Here is a 15,030-nt window from a genome sequence, read left to right as displayed (position 1 = left end):
AATCTATGAATGGGTTTCAGGGAGGTAAATTGGGTACATAATGTTTTTTCCCCAGTTCCTTTCTTGTTACTGAAAAATATTGAAAGGTGTTTTTTCTAGGGAATAGGCCTGTATCTTTGTTTCTCAAAGGGGCAACCACTGGCTGCATTTTAGACAGTTTACTGTTTAGGTTTCTTAAACAGAGGATTTGTGACATATTGCTAAATAAATACTTCTGAATGGGTCTGATTTTTCTTATTTTATTCTTATCTAGGTTGGAGGATATATTGTACCATTCCTAGAAGGGTGCTGTAAAACATGTAAGTAATACATCAGTATTATGTACGTGTGAAATAAATTTAGGGCATTGATTGTGTTTTAAAGGATCTAACCTATAATAAGCAGTCATGCACATTAGGGATCATGATAATGATTGCAAATATAGAAAATTAGTATTAATATAGTGAGTTTAACAATAATAACTGTAATAAAATGTGTGTACCAAATGGATAGAACAAATGACACCTAGTTTATTCCAAAATCAGTGGAATTTAGTTTCAAATTGATTTGGGATCTCTGTTTAATAAGTGTCTTTTATAATTGTGAAAGATTGAGATAATTTGCAAAGGTGACAGAAGCGCATAGCTGAGATTACAATTTTTATCTGACTTGGGATGTTGATTTCTGAAGCCAAAATGATGTATGTTGTTTCTGCTGACAGGGACTGAATATATTATTGCTACATTTCTGCTGTTATCAAGCCTCGGACTCAGTTGAGAGCTAGAAAATTACAAATCAATTATAAATTCCCTTTTACTTACAATGCTTTTTTTGGGCAATTGTTTTATTTAAATGAAATGTATTTTCTGGTTTTTTTTGGCAGAAAGTTTATTATTTAAAACCTTCACACTTAAGTCATTGAAACAAAGATTATAAACAGATTAGAAGTTATGGCAACAATAAGAAATAAAAGGGGGAAACACAAGCTTGTTTCATGAGCTACAGTTAATCAGTTATTCAGTAGAAGCCCTATCAAACTGAACAAATCCTTTAAAAAAGCAGTTTTCAGGAGAGGAGATAGTATCAGTTCACTGTATGCCTATAAATTATAAAGTTCCAACATTTATGACTAAGGAGGTGTGGGTACCCCTCCTTTTCCTCTAGAGCAGTGGTTCTCAACCCGTGGGTTCCCAGATATTTTTGCCTTACAGCTCCCAGAAATCCCAGCCAATTTACCAGCTGTTAGGATTTCTGGGAGTTGTAGACCAAAAACATATGAGAACCCACAGGTTGAGATCCACTGCTCTAGAGTCTCCTGTGAAGCCCCTAAAAACCATTTCATCTAGATTTAAAGGGATAGAAAAGCATTGTCCTTATCAAAACTTTAAAGTAGTGTTCCTGTGAATTTCCAAAACAAGATCTATAGAATAGGAAAATTATCTAGATGTGTTTTGTTGGGCAGGGACAATGGAGTGTTGAAAGGTATTTAAGAATATTTTTTTTGCAATCACAAGTAGAAGCAGTATCATATTTTTGCACAAGAATGATACACACCAGATAGCTTTCAGCATTATCTATCATGCTCATGTATTACTTTGTACATATTTAATGAAATATGATAATGACGTATACCACATTGAGCACCATAGAAGAACATGTTACAGAAACATGAACATTAAGATGTTTTGTGTGATTTATGGAAAAGGAACACAGTAAACAGCAACTACATATAAAAGAAAAGTGTAATTTCAATTTTAAACAAGAAAATAGAAACCATGTTGGGTGCAGCTTCAGAAAATTACTATAGAATCGTTAATGTCTAATTGCCTAAATTGAGGTAAAGCAAATCATATATGTTGAAGAACTATCTCATTACCACACTTCAATGTGGCATTCCTTCATGCTTTAAAAATGAATCCAAGGCTCCTTGTGGTCCATTGTGGGATCTGAACTATAATCAAAAGGCAAGGTGAAGGATGCCAGATATATGTGGGATGAAGCAGTTTGCATCATTTTGGTCAGGAATTAAACAGGGGAAGACTTGGCATGGCAGCAGGGCCATCTCTTGCTTTCTCTGTTATTTAAGACCATCACACCTACTGCAGATTCCGTGGTGTAGTAGCAGGACTAGAATTTGTCTATTGTTATTGTCCTTTATTCCCAGTGGGTGGTGTTTTATATTGCAGATGATAGTGTCCCTGCAGAATGTAGCAAAAATCATGATAATTGGAATCTTTTTGCTACATGCAAATGAATTATTGAGAACCTCTGTGACATCATGGACTAGAACAGTAGTTCTCAACCTGTGGGTCCCCAGGTGTTTTGGTCTACAGCTTCCAGAAATCCCAACCAGTTTACCAGCTGTTAGGATTTCTGGGAGTTGAAGTCCAAAACATCTGGGGACCCACAGGTTGAAAACCACTGGACTAGAAGAATTTCAAGGGCCTAAACCCCCTTTTTAGATTAATTCACCATCAGATGCTGAATGTAACTTTGGGGCCATATATTTAACTTTTATAATGTGTTCAATTTGTAATGTTCTTATTAGGTTTTGGAATATCACTGTTGCTACCATTCCCTGTTAGTACAGTCATTCCTACATCTAGTGTTTACTGTAAGTCAAGTACATTTTCTTGGAAATCATTGGAACAAAGAATCCAGATCCATTGTTGATTTCCAACAATGTACTCCCTCATAGGAGCACAAAGCTCTAAGATTACAAAACTGGCTGAAAGAAGCTGCATTATAGTATTAACGTCTCACAATTCAGATTTGCCCACATATTTTGTACATTTTGCATGGTATGGGCAGCGTATTGTTGTTAGCCAACAATGTACTGTTGGTAGTTTTCCATAGTGTTTAGTTTCTTGCATGATTATTCTGTCTGCAGGTCCCACTAATTATGATAGTACTGTAGAATATAGAAACTAATTGCTTGTTAAAGCTTGCTGTTCTGAAGATAGACATATGTGTCTTCCATAATATGCTGAATGAATATCTAAATCATTTATTATAAAATGTTGCTAAAAAGCATGGTATATGAAGAGGCATACTGCAAACTCCAAATAGTGGGGTGTATAGAACTAGGTTCATTTTGAGGGGAATCAATTGGATGGCAACAATATGCCTGACATGAATGTTGTTCTAACAAGAAAATTATTAAACTAACCAAGTAGCTTGAGGAAATGAATTTTGCCTACTCACTTTTGTTTTTCTGATTTATTTAATCACTGATTTGGTTCTCCTTTTTGCCTCATTCAAACAGATGTTTTGGGGTAATGTTGTGGCAGCCTGGATGTGGTATTCAGTTTTGTTGTTGGTTGAGGCCGCAAAGCAGTTAATTTGTGTGTGTGTGTGTGTGTGTGTGTGTGTAGATGATAAACCACTTCAAACCCTGTTTTTGTGTAGAGGGGAAAGGCAATATATAAATAAAGGTAATAATAATAATAATAATAATAATAATACTCTTCAAAAAAGAGCAAAAATCACTGTCCACACTTTCAACACTCCAAAACCATGATAATGCCTCACCAGCTCTTGTAGCTTGCAAATTGTGCTATGAAATCAGGGGGTTATTTTAGTTCAATGCTCAGATGACGTACATAGAAGCGGATGACATCAGTTGGATTCCATGAGATCTATTTCATTTCAGAAATACTCTTTGCCTTTTAATGGTAAGTCTTAATAAAATTGAAAATCTATAGATGATTTGCATTTCAAATGCATTTTAATTCATTAAAAATTAAAAGATTTCCCTCTCATTATTAAGGGCCTTTCCTTAGTTTCCAAATACAAGTGACAAACACAAACCCTGCCTCATATCTGTGGGAACAGATTATAGGGGCATTTAGTCTGAACCAATAATGGTTTTCTCATCTTCCTAACAACAGGTCATGCTTTTGCCTTCTGACTGAGGTTGATATGTAATATAATAGCTTCCTCTAATAGCATTAAGTATGATTTTAACTGGGTCTAACTCACTTGTTTAGTAGGGGGAAAATTAAGTGAAGTAAGTAGTGAATGGCTAAAAAGCAATAACATTTTCTGTGTTTACATCCTTAGGACCAGCAAAAAAAATCCTTTCAATTCCAATTTAAACTTGTTTGTAGGTTACACTCCACTATGATGTTCATTGGTAAATTACTGTGTATATTCATGTATAAGTCTAGAAAATTTAGCCAAAAAGTCAACCCAAAAAGTGTCTTAATCTTTATATTAAAAAAGATACTGTACCTTAACTCTTTAAGGGTGGTAGTTACTTCTGTAGTCTTTCTGAAGAGGATTCTGCTGTCAGAATTGTGCAATGCTGCAATTTGCTTACATTTTTCTACATTTTCCTCACATTGCTTTTTGTGTGGGCAAGAGTCTTTAATCCTGGAGTCCTGTTATCCTGACACAGAACCCTTCTATGATGATTCCATGTGCTAGTCACTCGTGTGTGTGTCACAGAGATCACGATGAAGAAGAACAGGCTGCTTATCTATTACTGGGGTTCTTGGAATGGTTGCCTGTGGACTCCCACAGCCCTCCTTTATCCTGTCTTTCTACATTGACCTAGAATGTGACAGACATGGAAAATCAAGAGAGAGAGAGAGAGCAGAAGAACTCTCAAACATGTTCAGTGACCTATTAGGAATGGGGTTCCTGATAAACTTGATGAGCTCTAGAATGTCTTCAGAATTCAGTTCTGGTGATGCCATATTTCCTGTCTGCTTTAGTGGTACACAGCTGAGCAATAGTATAGCAGTTTGGTAACTTGGGGCACCAAGTTATGACGTGTAATCCTGGTAGAATGGAATGACTAGGTCACTAATCTGAAATTGCTTACAGTTAAGATTATTTTTGTATAATTAATGCAGACTATCAGTGTTGCTATATACTCACCACATTGACTCCAGTGCCCAATACTAACTTAGTTGCAGCAGATTCTTCTGGATTAAGCTACTTTCAGTGTGACTATTTTAACATCAGAGCTAGGTTAAGTTAGGATGTAAAGAGTAGTTTATAAATGAAGTTTATTTTCACTTAGAAAACTTTAGATTTTTGGATCTTTAGAGCAAACTCATTCCATGTTTATGCAGTTACTTGGCAATAAGTGACATGACAACTGCAGCCTTTAGTTATAGTTCAGGAGATAATACTTTCAATACAATAGTTACAATTGCTAGACTTTTCAAATAAACATATTTGGGAATAAATTTCTGTCATTTTGGAAGATTGATTTCAAGCTGTTGTCTTCTAGTTCACTCATTGTGGTGACAATTGTACTGGAATGTGAGGATCTTCGCTAGCCTATAAAAGTCTAAGTAATAGAATGCTGAAAAGTGAAAATAACATCAACTGTTATTACTTAGTTTTTAGATTTTTTTAACATAGTACCTAGTATATGTTTATAAGAACATCTTTACTTTCTGAAGTGTCTAAAAACGGATGAGTTGAAGTTTTCCAATCAATTCATTCTTTGTAGGCAAAGAAGATGGGAAATTTTGTAAAAAGGTGACAGTTAGGATGACAATACGCAAGAATGATTGCCGAAGTAACACACCAGTAAGTAAATGGCCAGCAGTGCCCTACTGTTGTTTTCACCAGTGCATTATTTTTGCAACATCTGTTTCCTCATTATTATTTTGATGCTCACTTCCAGGTAAATATTGTTTCCTGTGATGGAAAATGCCCTTCTGCAAGTATTTATAATTATAATATCAATTCATATGCAAGATTCTGCAAATGCTGCAGAGAACTGGGGCTGCATAGACGAAATGTGCAGCTCTACTGCAGCGGGAACTCAACCTGGGTCAGCTACACAGTTCAAGAACCCACAGACTGTTCCTGCCAGTGGTCATGAAATAATCATAAAAGAAGTCGCTAAATTCAACATCAGTGAAGGAAAGTAATATCGCTCTCAGAATTATAACAGAATTCATCAGACACCCTTTGCCAATGCAATTGTCTAAAGAACCATTTAAACTGAACTGAATGCCATTGTATTTTGGACTGCTGTATGTTTTCAGCAATGAAGCTGAGTTTTTTGTTCTCTTTCAAAACTGAAATTTGGGCCCAAAACAGACTTCGAGGGATTTGCAGTTTTTCCCCATTGTTTCTAAAGGGTACATACATGGTACCTATTTGAGTTTTTTTTAAAATGGGAGAGGTTGGGGAAACATTAGAGGATGCTTTTCAAGGTCTGTTAAAAGTTTGCAGCCTTTGGCTACTGGGGGTTGCCCACCTTTCCTTTCAATTTATAGCCCTGATCCAAATGGATCTGCAAGCAAAAACGTAACTGCTATTCTGGATGAAGATGTGAATTCCCCTCTGAATCAAAATGTTTACCCAATCAGTTTAGATAGACTGGCATACATATCCGGTGTTTGAGCCCTGTTGTGTTTTTAAGGCTAAATTCATGTGGTATGTGCCAACTACCAAAAGAAAAGGGATTGCCTTTCAGAGACTTTGAAGCAGGATAATATTGATTTATGTGATAGTCTATTGCATTAGGTGTCAATTTTTTTTAAAGAACCACATTTTAAAGTGGTATACTATCATGACTGTACTGTAGTATTTATGCATCAATTTTGGATACCTCTGAAGGTATCTAAGAAAAATGGTATCCAGGACTGTTCAATATAAACAATGCTGATAATGCAACGGGAAACAAATGATAACATTATGGGCATGTTTATCAGGGAGACGTTTTCCATATTGATAACTGTATATATAAACATATTTCCTGGTATGAAATACAACTTTTAAAAATATTTTATCATGTTAGATTAAATATATGTTCTAGGAAGTTTTAGCAAAATATTCATCTTACTTTAAAAGAATATGATATGCTAAATAAAACAACCAGTTTATTAAATAAAAAAATACTTTCCCTTTCCTGAACTTTATGAGAAAATAAACATTTTATTATATAATGCATATCATCTTGAAAGTGGAATCTCTGCACATATTTTAATAAGAATAGCTCACAGTATACATAAATTTTTATGTGGGATATTGGGCAGAAGTTGGTTATTTTCCCACAAACAATAACTTCCCTTTCAGCAGTATTTCAAGCTACTTCTGAAACTTAGGATAATTTCAGAAGTATTTCATGATATGATAAAAGAAACCTGCTACCCAAAGAATGCAATTTGAAAGGACTACATTAGTCCTGTTTCGGGACTACTGTACACTTTAAATTGACAGAAGAGATGTGATACATGATTTGTGTAAAGGGCAAAAGATTCTAGTTGATCAAATCTATTATTCACATTAAGGTGTTATTTGGTCTAATATGTTTTAAGAAATCTAAAATTATATACAAGAGCTTCTTATTTCTAAGGAGTATACATTTTCATTAAATCCACTTCCCTGCAAACGTAATGTTTTTAGAAGAAGCAGACTATAGTTTTTTGGACAGAAATCAATGTGTTTTCCAAAACAAAACATTTAAGATACTGTGCTAAATACATAAAAATAGTATTTCTGCTTCATTCTTTTCATGGTGCATAGATGTGTACAGTGTTCCCTCACTACTTTGCGGTTCACTTTTTGCAGATTCGCTGTTTCGCAGTTTTTCAATAAACTCTAAAAGTCTATTATAAATAATAAAAAATTACAATTTACAGCCTAAGGAAGGGAGGAAGGAGAAACCAAAGGGAGAGAAAAGGAGCCCAAGCGGCAACAGGAGGAGAAGGAGGTGATTTATTAACACACGATTGGTTGATAAAAACTTAAAATAGTGTATAACTACTAAAATAATGTATAAATATTAAAATAAATATAGCGTCCCTACTTTGCGGATTTTCACTTATTGCAGGTGGTCCTGGAACCTAACCTCAGCAATAAGTGAGGGAACACTGTAATTGCTTCCTCAGCTCATAGAGGCATAGCCATTTCTTCTAGACTCCTCAGTTCCTTGAAATCGACCAATGGAATCTCCCCACACATTCACATGCCACAACATGCCTCTATAGCAGTGGGTCTCAACCGTTGGGCCTCCAGGTGTTTTGGACTTCAACTCCCAGAAATCCCAGCCAGTTTACCAGCTGTGGGAATTGAAGTCCAAAACACCTGGAGGCCCAAAGGTTGGGAACCACTGCTCTATAGTCTCCGATTCTAATTGTTTATAATCTGGTGATGAGCTATTCAACAGTGGAACTCTGCCTCAAAGTGTGGCTCCTTCCTTGGAAGCTTTTAAACAGAGGCTGGATGGCCATCTTTCAGGGGTGTTTTGATTATGCTTTTCCTGCATGGCTGGGGGTTGAACTAGATGGCCCATGTGGTCTCTTCCAACTTTATTATTCTATTATTCTATGTGCAAGCCAGAAAATGACTGATGGATTTTTACTATTCTTTGGAGTAAAAACATTAATTTTGTGCAGTTACAGTATTTTCTAAAACAACAGCAAGAACTATGGCATTGATCCCAAAAATTGTTTACTACTAATTTTCAGATACATCACATGTTCGTCACATATTTAACAATCAGGAAGGTCCCTTTTTACACAGTTAGTTTTTTATACATATTTTACAATGTTAGATGTAACCGTACTAATGTGCATCTGTATGCTTCATTTATAATGTATAATTTTTATGTGTTGTCGAAGGCTTTCATGGCCAGGATCACAGGGTTGTTGTATGTCTTTCGGGCTGTGTGGCCATGTTCCAGAAGCATTCTCTCCTGACGTTTCGCCCACATCTATGGCAGGCATCCTCAGAGGTTGTGAGGTACCTCACAACCTCTGAGGATGCCTGCCATAGATGTGGGCGAAACGTCAGGAGAGAATGCTTCTGGAACATGGCCACACAGCCCGAAAGACATACAACAACCCTATAATTTTTATGTTATATTGCACAACCCTTGATCGGAGTTTTGCAATACAGCTATACAGAACTTTTTTTTTCAAAAATCAAGTAAAATTATGTCCTTGTTTTCTTTAAAAAAAAACTTTGGAGCCATCCTTATGAATTGTTCCTTCCTAAAATTGCAACACTAAGTCATTTTACATTGAATAATAAAAAGGAAAATATATTTGTTCTTCAGAGCTACTGTGCCCACCCCACTTCCCCAAACATCCAGACACTGGTTCCTTAAGACATTCATTTTTAATCTTTATCAAAACCTTATATTTTCAAGATATATCGCATTAACGAAGGGGATAAAGAGAAAAGTAGGTATCCTCAGTGACCTACAAGTGGGATGGATGCGTGTAGCAGGAGAGGGAGGTGCTTTGACCCATATGCTGCATATGCTGCACTGAGCATCAGCCCAAGTAACAGATCCTGTGCAACTTGACTGGGATTTTGAAGAAACCCATAAGACGCAATGTCCATATCTCTCAAGAAAATATTTGGCCTATGCCATAAAAAAAGGCTTATTAAGAGGTACCGGCCATGCCAGGATAAACATTTGGTGTTTGCTCACTAGTTCTCAGACTCTTTCCTTGTTTAACTTAGTATTTTTCATTTTCATTTAGAACATAATTTTCATAGTAACAGTATTCACAAACTACTAATATGAGCACATGAGAGGTATTTTCTATGAAGTACTTATTATCTTCTTTGTAGTTCATATGTCAAATTCTCACATCTGGCCGTTCTGACAGTATGAAGATGTATGCCTACATCTATTTTCAGAAGACTTCCCTACACACACATTTATCAGGAAAATACTACATTTTTTACTTCTTAAAAAAGCAGCTAATATTTTTTGTTAGTCACCTTGGAAAATGTAAAAATAAATGAATGATAACCAAGTTATCATAAGTTAAGCAATATACTTTATTATTCAAGATAACATGATATTGAAGACACCTATAAATCTGGTCTGAACCATTCATGGCTAATGTAAGGGTGAATTTTGACGGTGTAGATTTTAGTCAGAGCCAACTACTGCAGATGGTTAACAGGTTTGTTTGATCTAATCTAAATATGTTCTGTGTTGAAAATGATGAATGGTTAAGTGTACATGTAGGGCCAATGTCCCTTTGTGTTTCCATCATTATCTTTCTGTTAGGAGAGAATGAAATATAAATAAATTTAATATTTTACAAATTTGATCTTCCAAAATGCAATTTGTTCCACATTTCATGTTTTAATTACAAAAGAAGCTTATAGAGCACTCTTGCTCTTGATCTCTCCTTTCTAATCCCACAGCTGTGTTATCTAAGCCCTATTCCCTCTTGGCAGCTGCACTGTTGACTTCTTGCTTCCTAAGCTCCTAAAGAGGACAGACAAGTTCTATTTGAAATGGACATTTTTTAAAATCAGCCCTTAATAGGTCTGATCTCCAGTCTGCTATTGTTCGGTTGGATCTTCTTTGAGACACATGCTTCCATGGAGGTACTGAGGCTTAATTCCATGTGCCACTTGTTTGTGTGCCACCTTCTCTCCTTTGTAAACAGTCATGGTTTTCTTTAAAGAGCAGTAGCTTGTTTATTTAAGGAACTAGTCTCCCCTGCAATGTTCTTGCTATTTAATTATCCATGTCAGTTTTAAAAAATACGAACTTGAGTGCAAACATTAATATTAGTTCATGAGAGTGTAGGATACCAACAATAACATAACACCTGTATTAGAATAAATTTTATCAAGTTTGTAAAATATCAGATTAGATGAAAAAGGTAAATTTTAGCACTGAAAGAAGATGACTTACTTCCTATTGATGAGACCCAGCATTTGAATATTTGACTACACCTCTAGAGAACAGAGTTCAAATTCCCATTGAGGCATGGAAACCCACTGGGTGATCTTTGGCAAGTCACACACTCTTAGCTTCAGAGGAATGCAAAACAGAAGCCATTTTAAACAATTATTGCCAAGAAGCTCTTGTGATCATCTCACCTTCATGCCACTTTAAGTCAGAAGGCACATAACAACAGTAAAGGGAATGAGATAGACATTTTGCTTTGGTGAGACCCCACATGGAGTATTGTGTCAAGTTCTGCAAATCACAGTTTAAATAGTATATCATCACATAGTCAGATTCTTCACTCATTTTGTACTCAAAGGAAGCAATGAGCAGTTTTAGCATTTCCCCTCTCATTGCAGTAGTCAGTTCATGGGATTGCATCTATTTCTTAAAATATCAATTTTCTTCCCTCACTCCCTCCCTCCCTTCCATGATGTCTTTTTAATTCTTATTCAGCAGCTATACCCAAAATGCTCAAGTGTTTTGGCAATACAACACTAGTTAAACACCTTAACACTTTCTGACCTTCTAACTCGAGGTCAGCTATTACCCAACAAGGCTGTGGAATTTGAAGAGGCATGAATGGAGGGCGAAAGCGACAAACATGTCAAGAGAAAGGCATGTCAAGCCAACCTTTGTAAGGACCAGTTTCCGTCTGGTCCTCAACGTGAAAGAACTTGCAGATCAAGAATAGGTCTCTACAGTCACCTATGGACCCATCAGCAAGACTCAACACTTGGAAGGCAACCATACTTGGCCACAAGTGATGGCCTATAATGATGACTAGTTAAACTCTAGGATCATGTTTGTGTTAACATCCTCTTTCCCTTGGGATGTTTTTACCTGGCAGCAGCCATATTTATTGCTTCTAAGACATTTGATACACACAGGCAAGAACAAATATATGTCATCTGTCCCAAACTTAATGAGAATGGTTTAACTTGCAATTACAGTTTATCCCCCTTGAAAATAGATTCCTTGTGCTAAAATGCAGTGATTCCACCATTGCTGCTGCTCTTCATAGCAGTGGAGGAAGTCTTCACTTGAGATGTTGCTCAAAGTCCTCTTAGCAGCTGCCTGGATATTTTCAACTGTCCCAAAATAATGCCATTTGAGGGAGGTTTTGAGCTCTCAGTTCTTGAAGTTGAAGGATGTTGCTCTAGACTACTCTGCGTTTTGCCCATGAGAAGACACAAACAACTACTAGGCACTTTGCTAAAGTACCGACTGCTACAAAGGCGTGGTGGACTCAACTGAGGAAGGTCAAACTGTGTGCCTGGGTTTGGCCTCCACCTGGCTCAATCCCCAAGTTCCTTTCCTAGCCCTTCTGCACTGCACAAAAAATCCTTTTCATTGCTTTTGGAACAGACCATGTATTCCATACCAGAAAGTCCAAGAAAACCCACGGAAGGGGTTTCTTTACACTAGACCTGACATGAGAGCATAACAATTATCAAAGTATTAAACCACTGCAGTATGATTTCAAAAGTGTAATGCAGCCACTCAACCATTTCAGAGTCTCCTGGGCTATGCTTTTCTGTCAAAAAGGAGATAATTTGTCAATTTTCAAAGCCTCCTAGAATGTTTTATTATTTTAGAAGATGATCAATTTTCAAAATCAGACATGGACATCATTTTGCTAGGCTAGGTAGAGCTTTGAGACAAAGATATATGACTATAAGCAAAAATGCGTGGTCAGACATTGCTACAACAGCAGCACGAGATTTCAGAGCTCCTGTTTTGTGTGCTATAGTGAAATAGTACAATTTTTCTACAATAAAATCCCTTTTTATAAAAAGTGAAAAATAAACCACCTAGGTACAGTGACAATACTGTTTCCTAAGTGATCCTAGGATGGAATTCATATCATTAAAACATTTTTTTTCTTGGCTTTCTTCTCCTTGACAAGAGAGGAAAAAAGGAACAATGACATTTCCCAATTTTGTCCCGGCTGTGTTCTAACACTTCTAAATCCTCTGTCAACACTGGCATGGTGTTGCATTCATGTTTTTTTTAAAAAAAATCTCTTTCTAGGATCCATCTGTTATATAAATAAAAATAATGCAGCCCTATATTTTTATGGTACGCTAATCCACCTTGGCTATGGTGTAATTATCAAATGATTTCATGCTACCCTGGTGGCAGGCTACATCCAGACTCCTGAACACTTGCAGTCAATCTCGTTTTAAATCCTCTTTACACAGTTTCATTCATAAATTTGCCATGGCTTTTAAGACAACATATTTTGAAGCTTATATAGTGCTATCAAATAAGTGCATTTATATTTGTACAATGCAGTGACTTTTTTCCAAAATGCTATAGCTCGCATACTAATTACCAGAGATATGAAGATGGCCTTGGAAAACACACATACATTCGGATTTAGGTTGGAATGTTAAATAGCTTGATACAGCCTTAACCTATAAAGCTATTTTAGCTGCTTCAATAACAAATCCTGCACCATAACAAGACTCAAACGTTTCTAAAGTTCTTCCACCTAAAACATGTGGACTGTAATCCTAGGCATACTTATTTGTGAGAAAGTGTTGTTGAAATGTATACAGGATATCAGTCTATTAAGCATTTTACCCCAGTCCAATTTCAGACAAATAGATTAGGGATTTTTGTCCTACAGCCCCATTTGGTTTAGAAACAACAGCAACAGAGCTTGAAAGCAACTACAGTAGGTAGGGAGGGGAGCAATTCCAGGATCTTTTGTGTAATAAGCTGGAACCCAATTTTTCTTACCTGAAATGAATGATCCCTTAAGCTTCTGGTTGAAGCATACTATAGAGTGACAGGAGGATCTAGCAATGCCTAGAAAAGTGTTCTCTTTAGTCCTTCTGTGCAATTCTACGATATTCAAAGTTCTGTATATATCTAAAACCACGTTCAACAAGCTCACATAATAAGCAGGCCTACTTTATAGGTATGTGCAATCAATAAAAAAAGTTTTAAAAGTCATTACAAAATGGGAAAGGGGAAGGGCTCTGGCACTGTGTTTCTAAAGTGTTTCTAAAGTATAGTTAGTGAAAAATTTGTTACTATAACGAAAGTACTGTAACAACATTTTGTTACTATTTCATTATAGTAATTGTGCATAATTACTATAATATGGGAAAATTCAGGGGCTCCTTTCTCCCTCATTTTTACAGCTATTGGAGTGAAACTCACTTCAGTGGTAGAATACATTTACCACTCTTAGCCCATTAAATTTCAGAACGTTTCACTTTTGGAGAATTTTTAAAGTTTTTATAAACAACTTTTTAAATAATAATAAAATAATAAAACTTTATTTATATACCTGAGGTCCCAAGCAGGACTCAGAGCGGTTTAATGTGTTCCTAGTTTAAAAGTGTTATTTCTTGTTTAATGCTGTAGTCTTTACTTTGAAAGTAGTGGTTCTACTCCAGGAACTTTGTTTTTGCACCAAAAACTTCATTTAATGTGTGGATGATGATGTTAAATTGGTGAACTGGAGACTCTCCAAGATACTACAGCAAAATGTGCCATAAGACGATGTTCCTTGTGCAAAGACAAAGTTTTTGCAGTTTAATAAACTTTCGCTATGTTTTTATGATAGAATCAATTAGGAAATTACATTTATAACCCAGTAACAAAAACCATAGTGTAGAAACCATCAGAGCACTCCTGACAGATGACCATCCAGCCTCTGAATAATAATAATAATAATAATAATAATAATAATAATAATAATAATAATAATGAAAATATGTTTCTAGTTTGAAAGTGTTATTTCCTGTTTAACTGTGTAGCCCTTAATTTGAAAGTAGTGGTTCTATTCCGGGGAATTTTGTTTTGGTGCCAAAAACTTTGCTAAATGGATGGATGGCAATGTTAAATTGGTGGATAGCAAAATGTGCTATAAAACAATATCCCTCACACAAATACAAAGTTTTTGCAGTTTAATAAACTTTTGACATGTTTTGATGATAGAACCAATTAGGAAATAACATTTATAACTCCGGAACAAAAATCATAGTGTATAATATTAAATTTATTTGGACTCTGGCATGCAACAAAGGGACAAATCTCTCTGATGCTGAGCACTGAATTCTGAGAAATGTAGTTTAGGGCAGGGCCTTTTGAATTCTGTGGCATAGGGCACCTCACCTTCCCAAATTACATTTCCCAGAGTTCTGTGCTTTTCCCAGCAAACTCTGTTTTCTCCTTTCTTTTTGGGCCTCTTCTAATGGTGAGAGGCCATTAATTTACAGAAGATAGGCAAGGCAGGCAGGCACTAAGGCAGCCTTTTTGGCTTTGCTTTGCTTTGCTTTGTGTCCCTGCACTGAATATGAAACTGATGTTGAGAGCCTTCCAAGATGTACAAAACTAAAATGAAAAAGTATGGG

The 15,030-nt window shown here is 36.0% G+C and overlaps 1 protein-coding gene across 1 annotated transcript in view; it reads left to right on the top strand.

Annotated features, from left to right (window-relative positions):
* Window positions 1–6,900, top strand: part of otog (otogelin) — a gene marked incomplete at its 5' end in the record, with an annotated part of 110,491 nt that extends 103,591 nt beyond the window's left edge. The window contains 3 exons of the mRNA XM_016993132.2: window positions 254–299; window positions 5,447–5,526; window positions 5,624–6,900. Of these exons, the coding sequence (XP_016848621.2) occupies window positions 254–299; window positions 5,447–5,526; window positions 5,624–5,824 (327 nt within the window). The remainder of the gene's footprint in view (window positions 1–253; window positions 300–5,446; window positions 5,527–5,623) is intronic.
* Window positions 6,901–15,030: the final 8,130 nt, after the last annotated feature.

The sequence above is a fragment of the Anolis carolinensis genome, chromosome 1 (genome assembly GCF_035594765.1).
Source record: "Anolis carolinensis isolate JA03-04 chromosome 1, rAnoCar3.1.pri, whole genome shotgun sequence".
NCBI lineage: Eukaryota > Metazoa > Chordata > Lepidosauria > Squamata > Dactyloidae > Anolis > Anolis carolinensis.
The sequence above is the reverse complement of the archived record's forward strand: the minus strand, read 5'-3'. Positions and strand labels throughout refer to the sequence as shown.